The following is a 12,187-nucleotide window of genomic DNA, read 5'->3' as shown; positions in this document are numbered from 1 at the left end:
TCGGACCCCACTGCAAAACGCAGAAAGCACTGATGACACCGTGCGATTGGAATGTGAAGGTAGGCGTCCTGGATGTCGATGGAGGCCAGGAACTCCCCCTGTTCCAGAGAGGCCACCACCGACCTGAGAGACTCCACCCGGAACCGCTGAAGACGAAGGAATCGGTTCAGCCGTTTCAGATCCAGAATGGGTCGCACCGAACCCTCCTTCTTGGGGACCACAAAAAGGTTCGAATAGAACCCCTTGAACCTGTCTCCCATAGGAACCGGGATGATGACCCCTTTGTCTAGAAGAGTCCGAACGGCAGCAAAGAAATCGGCCGCCCCTCGGGAATCCCGGGGAACCCGAGAGCGAAAGAACCGAACTGGGGGAAGGGACGCAAGCTCGAGTTTGTATCCGGAAGACACAACCTCGAGAGCCCAGGCGTCGGAGACGTGCGCCTGCCAGAAGTCCCTGAACAGGAGGAGACGTCCCCCCACCCGGGTGGGTGGGGGCGCACCTTCAGGCGGGGGGCTGCTTGGTCGCGGGAGCGCGAGCAGGTTGAGATTTGCGCCAGGAGGGCTGGGTCCGAAAAAAGGGTTTCTTACGCCTGTCCTGGACAGGGTTAGCGGACGGACCAGAGGCGGAGCGAGGAGCGGAAGCCCTACGAGAAGACCTGAAACGGGGGAAGGTGGGACGACCACGAGTGGAGCTCCTAGCCTTGGATTGGGGAAGATGGGTACTCTTCCCCCCCGTGGCTTCCGAGATGATTTCATCCAAACGGGTTCCGAACAAACGAGCACCAGAGAAAGGAAGGCTAGTAAGAGACCGCTTTGACGCGGCGTCCGCCGACCAAACCTTTAACCAAAGCTCTCTCCTAGCCGCCACGGCCAGAGCAGACGAACGGGCAATAAGAGCCCCTGCATCCAGGGATGCTTCACATACAAATTTTCCAGCCTGAACGATAAGTTGAGCCAGGGCACGGAGGTCTTGAATAGGGACGTCAGATTCAAGCTCCAGATCCAGCTGAGATGCCCATTCTGAAACCGCCTTACCCGCCCAAGCGGAAGCAAAGACTGGCCTAAGCGCGGATCCGGAGGCCGAAAAGACACCCTTTGTAAGGGCCTCTATACGACGATCTTCAGTGGATTGTAAGGAAGAACCATCTGCGACGGGAATAGCCGTGCTCTTGGACAAACGGGCCACAGGGGGGTCGACCTTAGGAGGAGACGCCCAGTTTGTGATGCAATCCGCCGGAAACGGATAACAAACATCTAACTTTTTTGGCGGGGTAAACCGTGCATCAGGACGGGCCCAGGCCTTAGAAACCACTGACGAAAAGTCAGCATGGAGAGGAAAAACCGCTGAAGCCTGCTTCTGGCGAAAAAAGGAAACACTGGTTTTCTCAGGATCAGGAGGATCATCGCGAATTTTAAAGGTATCACGGATACTGTTTATGAGGTGGCCCACAGCGGAAGCCAGCTTTGAAGGCAGCGCCGAATCCATATCCCAATCGGAATCAACCAGCTCCCCTTCAGAGGGCAAATCCTGCAAGGAGGAAGGGCCCGACTGAGAACGCACCCTTGGGGGGGATACCGAGGCATCCGAGGATGACCGGTGATCCGCCCTAGACCGCTTCTGGGATTGGCGGACTCTGGAGGAATCGCCTGCAGAGAGAGACTCAGACGGGTCGGCCAGGACAGCGGACCCGGAGGGCCCAGCAGGGGAATCATCCGGCTGCGACAAGGGCAACACATCTGCAAGTCGGCCCACAACGCTAGTGAGACTAACCACAGCCTGGGAGAGGGATCTAGCCCAGTCAGGGGGATCCAACAGGCCAGGGGGTGACACAACAGACGGCGGACCCTGCGATGGGTCTTTGCAAAGCGAACAATGCGGGTCAGGCTGCCCTTGAGGAAGGGGCGCCTTACATGCGGTGCAGGTATGATACCAGGGTCCCGCAGGCACTAAGGGGTCAGACATGTTGGTGGAAAAAAACTGCGTCCAGGCCAGGGGCTGCAGTGGAGGAAAGGGTCAACAGTCCTACCAGGTCACAGAGGAGCAGAACGGCAGCGGCAGCAGCAGCAGATCAGCGGCGGCAAGCAGTGGTCCGTTCTGAAGTGAGGATCACAGAATCACGCAGGCACGAGAGGAGGCGGGACCAGTGAGGCGCGGGAAGAAGAACATCCGGCCCCTGACTGAAAACCAGCAGGACGCGGCAACGAAAAAAACTCCGCCCCCCGCCAAACACAATTTCGCGCGCGAGCGCGATTCAATCCGCGCATCCAATCACCACATGTCCCACGCCGCAGCGAAGCGAAAGGCAGGAGCCGAAAAGACAGGGGCCTGTAGAATAGCGGCCCTGCGCGAACGGCGATCACAAGACCCGGCCGCTCCTAACAACCCTCCCATGAGCGCCGCTAGTACTGACAAGTAACATTAAGGCACCGCCGACAGGCCGCCCCAGAGTCGGAGCAACAAGGTCAGCAGAACGGAGTACAGACAGAGCGGAGGGGAGGAAGTCACAAGGAAGGGAGAGGGAGGGAGGGAGGGAGGGAGGGGGAGCGGGGGAGCGGAATGGCTGCACTAGCCACCTCACCATGTGATGTCTTCACCCTCTTGTCCATCCAGCTGGGGCCGCCCCTTCAGCCACTGGCACAGAAGTGACAGTAGCTGGAGAGGGGCTTGCAGGTGGGCGACCCAGTGCTGGCGGGATGCAGGGGAGCATGAGCTGCCCTGGTCCTCCTTTTCTTCTGTGGGGGAGGCAGCAGGGCGGATAACCGGCCCTGGCGCAGCTCAACCCCGGGAAAACAGAGAAGTCTGCTGCGACTCTGTTGTCCCTGTGAAAAAAATCAAGTGAAAATAAAATAAAAAAGTAAAAAATCAAAAAATCTTCAGAAAGACAACTCTGCAGTGCAGAGGGTGTCTTGCCTCCTTGACACTAAGCAAAAAACTGGAAGTCTCTCTCTCCAGGCTGAGGGTATAGCTGCTGGAGGAGGGGCTTAACAGTCTTTTACTTAGTGTCACGCCTCCTATGGAGATAAGCTATACCCAAGAGTTCCTGTGTCCCCCAAGGAATTGGGCGAGAAAAAAAAATTCACACACCGGTGAAAAATACAGGCGTGTGCATGAGGCCTAAAACAAGACAATTCAGTGAAAGAAAAAGAAAAAAAAAATGAAAAAATTAAAAATGGCTGCTGAAGTGTAGCCGGTTATTAAGGCCCCAATAGGCCTTGTAATTAAAGCGTTAATACAGCTTCCAAGTTTTTTTCTGCAGACTTGTTTGTCTCTCAAGAAGTCTGCAGGAACATTTTTCCATGCATCTCGTAACCTCCCCCAAAGTTCAGTCTTAGGGTATTTTCACACTAGCAGCAGGGGACTCCGGCGGGTGAACAGCATGTCGTATCCATCCTGCCGCTAATTCACGTGTGCCTCTGGACTGCTGCTTCGTCCCCATTGACTATAATGGGGGCGGGAGTGGAGTTCCGGCGGCACGGCGAGAGGCAGCCGGACTAAAAAGTACTGCATGCAGTACATTTAGTCCGGCTGCCTCTCGCTGTGTGCTGCTGTGCCGCCGGAACTCCGCCCCCGCCCCCATTATAGTCAATGGGGACGAAGCAGCAGTCCAGAGGCATGCGTGAACTAGCGGCAGGATGGATCCGACAAGCTGTACACCCGCCGGAGTCCCCTTCCGCTAATGTGAAACTAGACTAAGTTGGTTGCATTTGCTGCTTCTCATTATAGGATTAATTGTAAACACATTCAATGATGAGCTCTTGGCTCTGGGACAGCCAGTCCTGTGCTCGGAGAACCTAGTAGATCCTCATAGCAGTATTCTTGGGGGCAGTATCTCGTTGAATTAGCTTTTGCTGAATCAAATGTATCCCAGAGGGCATTGCACTACATATTAACCCCTTTAAGATCCTGGGATTTTTAGTTTTTTGCGTTTCCATGTTTTACTCCCTACCTTTTAGGAGGCATAACTTTTGTGTCGGCCTTTTCATTTATATTATTATTGGGAGGTGAAAACTGCAAAATTGGTCATTTAGATTTTTTTCCCCCAGTTACAGCGTTCACCGGACCAATTTAAGGCCCCATGCACACGGCCGTGGAACCGCGGCCTGGATCCCTCCTGAGAGCAGGAGCGCACGGCGTCACTGGTTGCTATGACGTCGTGCGCTCCCTGCTGCCGCCGCAATACAGTAATACACTGGTATGATCTATACCAGTGTATTACTGTACCGTGCCGGCAGCAGGGAGCGCACAGCGTCATAGCAACCAGTGACGCCGTGCGCTCCTGCTCTCAGGAGGGATCCAGGCCACGGTTCCACGGCCCACACACGGCCGTGTGCATGGGGTCTAAGTGTGCGAGTGTGAAAATAATATATATATATATATATATATATATATATATATATATATATATATATATATATATATATATATATATATATATATTTATTTATATATTTATTATATATACACACACACATATAATGAAGCTGAAATACAAAATATATTTATTTTTTTCTTTATTTTTATTACAGGGAAAGAGAGGCGATTTAAATTTTTTTATTTTTTTATTTTAAAACATTTTTACTTATCTTACATTCCCTCAGTGGACTTTAACAATTGTTAGAACGCTTGTCCCATAGATTACAACAAATTACCATTGCAGCCTATGGGAGCTGCTCTATGTTTCTATGGAGGCCTGCCACTTGCATGCCTCCAATGGAACTACAGCTGCGATAGCCTCGGTCCTGCACGGAAAAGCCATTCTAAGCCACCTGAAATGCCGTGGTCAGAAGTGACAATGGTGTATGAGAGGGTTAAATGTCTACGATCGGTATTATAGACCAGAGTTCCCCAACTCCAGTCCTCAGGGCCCACCTACCAGTCAGGATTTGAGAATTTCCCACAGAATGAACACCTGTGGTAAGTCCTAAGGCTTTGACACTAGTTATATCACCCGCTCAATACTAAGGAAATCCAAAAAACATGACCGGTAGGTGGGCCCTGAGGACTGGAGTTGAGGAACACAGTTATAGACGATCACAAACATTAGTCCCAGGGTTGTGCTGTGCCAAACAGCTGAAACCTGGCAGCTATGGTGCCCACTGTTCCCTGGAACGGGAAAGACCCGACTTGCGCCGTACATGTACGATGGAGGTCAAGAATTAGTTTATTTGTAGCGTTTGAGGCAGATAAGTGTGTTATATGCTTAATTTCCAGTCAAAACATCAATTAAAGTATGCTATGGTTCATTATCACAGGAGGTGTTGTGATGAAGTATCAGTCAGTGTGAACACATTCCTCTGGTATCTTAGAAACCTGTTTACATGGCAACAAAGATCCATACGTCAATGCATTCTTATGAATTGAGCAAACACTCACTAGATATAAAAAGGAGATTTTTGTATAACTTACCAGTTAAATCTCTTTCTCGCTCTTCCTTGGGGGACACAGACCTTGGGTATAGCTCAGCTCCCTAGGAGGCGTGACACTAAGTAAAACTGTTAAGCCCCTCCTCCATCAGCTATACCCTCAGCCTGGAGATAGAGGCTACCAGTTGCGTGTCCAAGTAGTGAAAGGATAACAACCAATAACGGAAACAACCAGCCAGCAACCCAACGGGGCGCCAGACCATAACCCTGTAACAAAACACAGAAGGGTGGGTGCTGTGTCCCCCAAGGAAGAGCGAGAAAGAGATTTAACTGGTAAGTTATACAAAAATCTCCTTTTCTCGCCCATTTTCCTTGGGGGACACAGACCTTGGGACGTTCAAGAGCAGTCCAAGAAGGGAGGGACCACAAACCCAAGGCGGACCACCACCGGAGCATCAGGAAACCGCTGCCTGCAAAACCAGGCGGCCCAAAGCAGCATCCGCTGATGCATGCGTATGCACTCTATAGAACCTTGTGAAAGTGTGCAGAGAGGACCAAGTGGCTGCTTTGCACAACTGTTCAGCCGAGGCCCGATGCCTCTGCGCCCAGGAAGCTCCGACTGCTCTGGTGGAATGAGCAGTGACGCTGAAAGGCGGAGCTCTACCCTTGGCTCGATAAGCCTCAGACACCGCCAGTTTAATGAAACGGGCAATAGCCACCTTGGAGACCGCCAAACCCTTGCGCGAACCCTCCGGAACCACAAACAGGGAGTCCGTGCGCCGAAAGGATCCGGTGACCTCCAGATAAATCTTCAACGCCCTGACCACATCCAGACGGTGCAGTTCCCGTTCTCTGGGGTGGGAAGGAGAGGGACAGAGCGACGGAAGGACGATGTCCTCATTGATGTGAAAGGCGGAGACCACCTTTGGCAGGAAGGACGGGACAGGCCGAAGCACAACCTTATCCTGGTGGAAGATCAGGAAAGGTTCGGAGCAAGAAAGAGCCGCTAACTCCGACACCCGTCGGAGAGATGTGATGGCCACAAGAAAAATGACCTTGCAGGACAGAAGGCGAAGGGAGACCTCCCGTAAAGGCTCGAAGGGGGCTGATTGGAGCGCCGAGAGCACCACATTCAGGTCCCAGGATGGAACTGGAGGGCGGTACGGCGGAACAGAGTGAGCCACCCCTTGTAAGAAGGTCTTAATTGGCCCCAGAGGGGCCAGGGGACGCTGGAGAAGAATAGACAGCGCCGAAATCTGTCCCTTCAGAGAACTGAGGCTCAGCCCCAGGTCCAGACCCGACTGGAGGAAGGACAGGATCGTGGGAAGAGAAAACCGGAGAGGTGGGATGCTCCGGGACTCACAGAACCCCAGATAGGACCTCCAAACCCGATAGTAGATCCTAGAGGACACGGGCTTACGAGCACGGATCATGGTGCGGACTACGTCCGCGGAGAAACCCCGTCGCGTTAAGACGGCGGTCTCAATAGCCACGCCGTCAAACGTAGCGAGCCTAAATGCTCGTGGAAGATCGGTCCCTGAGAGAGAAGGTCTTCCCTGGAGGGCAGTGGCCACGGTGCGTCTGCCAACAGCAACATTAGGTCGGCGTACCAAGACCGGCGGGGCCAATCCGGGGCGATCAGAATCGCGGGAACGCCCTCTGCCGTGATCCTCCGAAGAACCCGTGGCAGGAGGGGGAAAGGAGGAAAGACGTACAGAAGGGAGAATTCGCGCCACGGAAGGACGAGCGCGTCGGCGCCGTACGCCTTCGGGTCCCGTGCCCTGGCCAGGTATCGGGGGACCTTGTGGTTGAATTTGGAAGCCATGAGGTCCACGTCGGGGCGACCCCAGCGAAGACAAAGGGCTTCGAACACCTCTGGGTGCAGGGACCATTCTCCCGGGTCGATGGTGGACCGGCTCAGGAAATCCGCCGCCCAGTTGTCCACCCCCGGGATGTAAATCGCGGATAAGGCCGGCACATGCGCCTCCGCCCAGAGGAGAATGAGGGTCACCTCTTGCATCGCTGCAGCGCTGCGAGTGCCTCCCTGATGGTTTATGTATGCCACAGCCGTGGCATTGTCCGATTGGATCCGAACAGGGTGGCCCCTCAGTAGATGGGTCCAGTGTCTGAGGGACAGAAGAATCGCCCTCAGTTCCAGAATATTGATTGGAAGTCTGGACTCCGATAGAGACCAAACGCCCTGGACGGACCGGGGAGGGAAAACCCCCCCCCACCCCCGTAAGCTGGCATCGGTGGTAATCACCAGCCAGTTCAGTGGGAGGAAGGACCTCCCCCGTAGAGGGATATGCAACCACCAGCTGAGGGAAGCCCGAGCCAGGGGAGGCAGAAGAAAGGTCCTGTCCAGACTCCTCGGTGATTTGTCCCAGGCCGACAGAATTGCCCTCTGAAAGGTGCGGGATCGGAATTGTGCGAACGGCACCGCTTCGAAACAGGCAACCATCTTCCCCAACAACCGCATGCTGGATCTGAGGGAAGGGCGGTGATGACGGAGGAGACTGCGAACAGACCCGCAAAGGGCCAGACGCTTGTCCGACGGGAGGCGGACCTCCGCCAACTCCGTATCCAGGAGCATCCCCAGGAAGATCAGCCATCTGGAGGGGGTAAGAGAAGACTTGGGGTGGTTGATGATCCAACCGAACCGCGTCAGGGTCTCCAGAGTGAGTCCCACACTGCCGGATGCCTGAGAGAAGGAGGGTGCCTTGACCAAGATGTCGTCCAAGTAAGGGAGAAGAAAAACACTTCTTGAACGCAGAAGGGCCAAGACAGGGGCCAGGACCTTGGTGAATACTCGAGGAGCCGTCGCCAGACCAAAGGGAAGGGCGACGAATTGGAAGTGATCGTCCCCCACCGCGAAGCGCAGGAAGCGGTGATGACATGGAGCAACCGGAACGTGGAGATATGCATCCTGAACGTCGATTGAGGCCATGAAATCCCCTCTTTCCAGGGAGGCCACTGCGGACCTGAGAGACTCCATCCGGAATCTCTGCAGTCGGAGAAAACGGTTCAGGCGCTTTAGGTCCAAGATCGGTCGCACTGAGCCTTCCTTCTTGGGAACCACAAAGAGGTTCGAGTAGAACCCCCTGAACCTTTCCGTCGGAGGCACGGGGGCGACGACACCCTTGTCCATTAGAGAGCGAATGGCCGTGAAGAAGGCGGCCGCTCGTACGGGATCCCGCGGAGGACGGGACCGGAAGAAACGGTCTGGCGGAATGGACGCAAATTCGATCTTGTATCCGCAAGATACAATCTCGAGCGCCCATGCGTCTGAGATGTGGGCCCGCCATACGTTCCTGAACAGTAGAAGGCGGCCCCCCACCCGGGTGGGTGGGGGCGCACCTTCAGGCAGAGGGCTGCTGGCCTGTGGGAGCCCGTGTGGGCTGGGGCTTGCGCCAGGTAGATTGCGTCCGAAAAAACGGCTTCTTGCGTCTATCCTGGGCTGGGCCAGAGGAAGAAGAACCGGCCGCGGGTCTAGACCCGGTGGGCTTGCGAAAGGACCGAAAACGGGACGAACCAGCGCGACCACGGGGGGCGCCCCTCGGCCTGGACTGGGGGAGGTGAGTACTCTTCCCACCCGTGGCCTCAGATATAAGTTCGTCCAGACGGGTTCCGAACAAGCGGGAACCCGTGAATGGTAGGCCAGCCAAAGAGCGTTTGGAAGCGGCGTCCGCCGCCCAAACCTTCAGCCAGAGTTCCCTCCTGACAGAAACTGCCAGGGCAGAGGAACGGGCAATGAGGGCACCCGCATCAAGAGAGGCCTCACAGACAAATTTTCCGGCCTGGACAATTAGTTGGGCTAAGGAACGGAGGTCCTGTAGAGGGACGTCCGACCCTAACTCCCGTTCCAGTTGCAAACCCCATTCAGAGACCGCTTTACCAGCCCAGGCGGAGGCAAAGACCGGTCTAAGGGCCGAACCAGAGGCAGTAAATATGGCCTTGGAGAGGGATTCCGTACGACGGTCCTCAGCAGACTGGAGGGAAGATCCGTCTTGTACAGGAATAGTAGTGCTTTTGGACAGGCGAGCCACGGGAGGATCAACCTTAGGCGGGGACGTCCACGTGGTCACAGAATCCGCTGGAAAGGGATAACAAATGTCCAGCTTTTTGGGTGTAACAAAGCGGACGTTAGGCCGGGTCCAAGCCTTGGACACCACAGAAGAAAAATCAGCGTGGATGGGAAAGACCTTGGAGGCCTGTCTGGGGCGAAGAAAGGACACGCCGGCCTGTTCAGAGCTGGGGGGGTCATCGTGTATGTGAAAGGTATCACGGATGCTAGTGATAAGATGCCCCACCGCGGACGCCAATTTGGACGGAAGCTCTGAGTCCATGTCCACGTCCGAATCCGCCAGTTCTCCCTCAGAAGGCGTATCCCTTTGAGAGGATAGACTTGACTGAGCTCGCACGCATGGCGGAGAGAGCGAAGCATCTGGAGAAGATGTGCGCTCAACCCTTGAACGTTTCTGAATATGCCGGGCCCTGGAAGATTCGCTGGGAGGCAGGGAATCAGTGGGGGCGGCAGAAACGGTAGTCCCAGCGGGTGCGACAGGGATTGTGGCAGCCTGCGGGAGAGGCGGTCTATCCACGAGACGGCCCACTACGTGTGTAAGGCTTTCCACCGCCTGAGACAGAGACCTAGCCCAGTCAGGGGGTTCAGAGGCACCGGGGGGCGCAGCAGAAAGCGGGCCCTGCACCGGGGCCTGACATGCAAGGCAATGCGGCTCAGATTGCCCACGCGGAAAAAGTTCCTTGCAGGCGGTACAGGCATGGTACCAGGGTTTGGGGGCACCCGTGGGATCTGACATGTTGAAAAAGTGGTCGTACCCTGATACAGAGACCACAAGGGGTAGCAGCAGCTATGACCAGGAGGGTTAGGAGAGGGTTAACTGTCCTACCAGTGTCAGAAGAACGTCAGGAGTGAAGTCCAGATCAACAGCTGCAGAAAGGCAGCAACAGCAGAGAGCGTGCGTCCCAGAAACGCAATCTATGCACCAGGAGTCTCCCACGTGGCTCAGCTTCCAGAACGGAGTGAGGAAACGCGGCAAAAAACCTCAGCAGAGGCGCGGGAAGAAGCTCCGCCCCCTACACGTTTGAATGTCTCCTGTGAAGGAGAACGTAACTCCGCCCCCAATGACGCGCGCGCGAAAAAGAGCACGCCCCCTGCTGCCGTGACTCTCAGGTTTATGCAGGAGCGTGAAAAACGAAAACCTTTGTCCGTAGAATAAGGCCCGCAGGCCCAAGTGCGCGGCGATATGCAGGTGGGTGACCTCACCGAGCCTCCTCTGTCACAATGTCCCCCGCCGAGCCCGAACCGCCGATGTCGGGCCTAAGCCCCGCCCCCCGATCACGCACGGAGCGGCGGCGGCGGGGAGGGAGAAGGATGTCAGGAGAGTAATCCGGGCCCTATAAACAGCGTGGGGAATCAGCCATTGGGGAGCGGAAGCAGCCGCAGATGGGGAGATCTACAGAGCGCTCAAATGACGACCACGGGTGCCCCCCCAAACCCAGTGCAAATAGGGACAGGGTATGGGCTGGAAAAGCCATCTTACCTGTCTTCACCCTCAGTTCCTTCCAGCAGGGTCGCCCCTTCAGCTACTGGCACCGCAGTGGCAGGAAGCTGGGAGAGGGGCTTTGCGTGCGGGCGACCCCCTAGCTGGCGGGATGTAGGGGAGCCATTGCTGCCCAGATCCCCTATTGCTTCTGTGGGGGAGGCAGCAGTGCAGATAGTTGGCACTGGCGCAGCTCACCCCGGGAGAGCAGAGAGGCCAATGCGTCTCTGGTATCCCTAGGAAAAAACAAAAATAAAATAACAAATTAGAGAAAAAATTACAACAAGGAGAAAACAGCCCTGCAGTAGCAGGGAGTGTCTTGCCTCCTTGGACACTAAGCTAAAACTGGTAGCCTCTATCTCCAGGCTGAGGGTATAGCTGATGGAGGAGGGGCTTAACAGTTTTACTTAGTGTCACGCCTCCTAGGGAGCTGAGCTATACCCAAGGTCTGTGTCCCCCAAGGAAAATGGGCGAGAAAAAAAAGTATATTCCAAGTACAGCTCAAATGTGACACACTGAAAGGTCACAATGTAGAAATGTATGAAGCAACTCACTGAGCCCCAGAAGATCAGCTCCTGCTCTACCAGAACTGGCCGCTCTCAATATGCTGGTGATCCGGTAAAGGTGCCGAAATCCCGTCTTGCACTCAGAGGCAAAGAGGAACTGGATTTCATCATCTCGGGTTTGGGGGAAAAAGTACAGGATATCATGAATCTATCAAGAGAGAAGAAATCGTTACAGTAAGGAACTGAAAGTGACAAAATAGGAATACTTAAATGCTCTACATAGCTGTTTCCAAGGACCAGGACTAAGACCTGCACCAACAGGGCACAGTCAGAGTCCCGGTCAGACAACTCCTTCAATCACCTAGGGCAGGGATGCCCAACTTGTGGCCCTCCAGCCGTTGTAAAACTGCAACTCCCACCATGCCCTGTTGTAGGCTGTCTGGGTATGCTGGGAGTTGTAGTTTTGCAACAGCTTAGGCACCGCAGGTTGAGCATCCCTGACTTAGGGAAATCATTCTTAAAAGCGATTCTTCCCCATTTGTCCATGCAAGAACCTGCACTAACCTAAATGAAGCTAAAATCTTTCCTACACTTCATAATAAGGAGTTGTCCAAAATCAGACATGCTGTAAAATTCAGATTCAGCAGCCAGGCTCCCCCCCTCCCAATCTGATCCAAAGATCAAGGCAGTTCCACCCACAAAGACGTGATCACTCTTCAGTAAGAAGGATGGGAGTCACAGAAATCTTCTGCCA

General features: G+C 54.7%; 1 protein-coding gene across 1 annotated transcript in view; it reads right to left on the bottom strand.

Annotated features, from left to right (window-relative positions):
* The window catches only part of DPP8 (dipeptidyl peptidase 8), a 44,411-nt gene that overhangs the window by 20,170 nt on the left and 12,054 nt on the right, over nt 1-12,187 (bottom strand). The window contains exon 11 of the mRNA XM_044279387.1: nt 11,482-11,641. Coding sequence (XP_044135322.1) covers nt 11,482-11,641 — 160 coding nt within the window. The remainder of the gene's footprint in view (nt 1-11,481; nt 11,642-12,187) is intronic.

Source organism: Bufo gargarizans, chromosome 2, assembly GCF_014858855.1.
Source record: "Bufo gargarizans isolate SCDJY-AF-19 chromosome 2, ASM1485885v1, whole genome shotgun sequence".
NCBI lineage: Eukaryota > Metazoa > Chordata > Amphibia > Anura > Bufonidae > Bufo > Bufo gargarizans.
The sequence above is the reverse complement of the archived record's forward strand: the minus strand, read 5'-3'. Positions and strand labels throughout refer to the sequence as shown.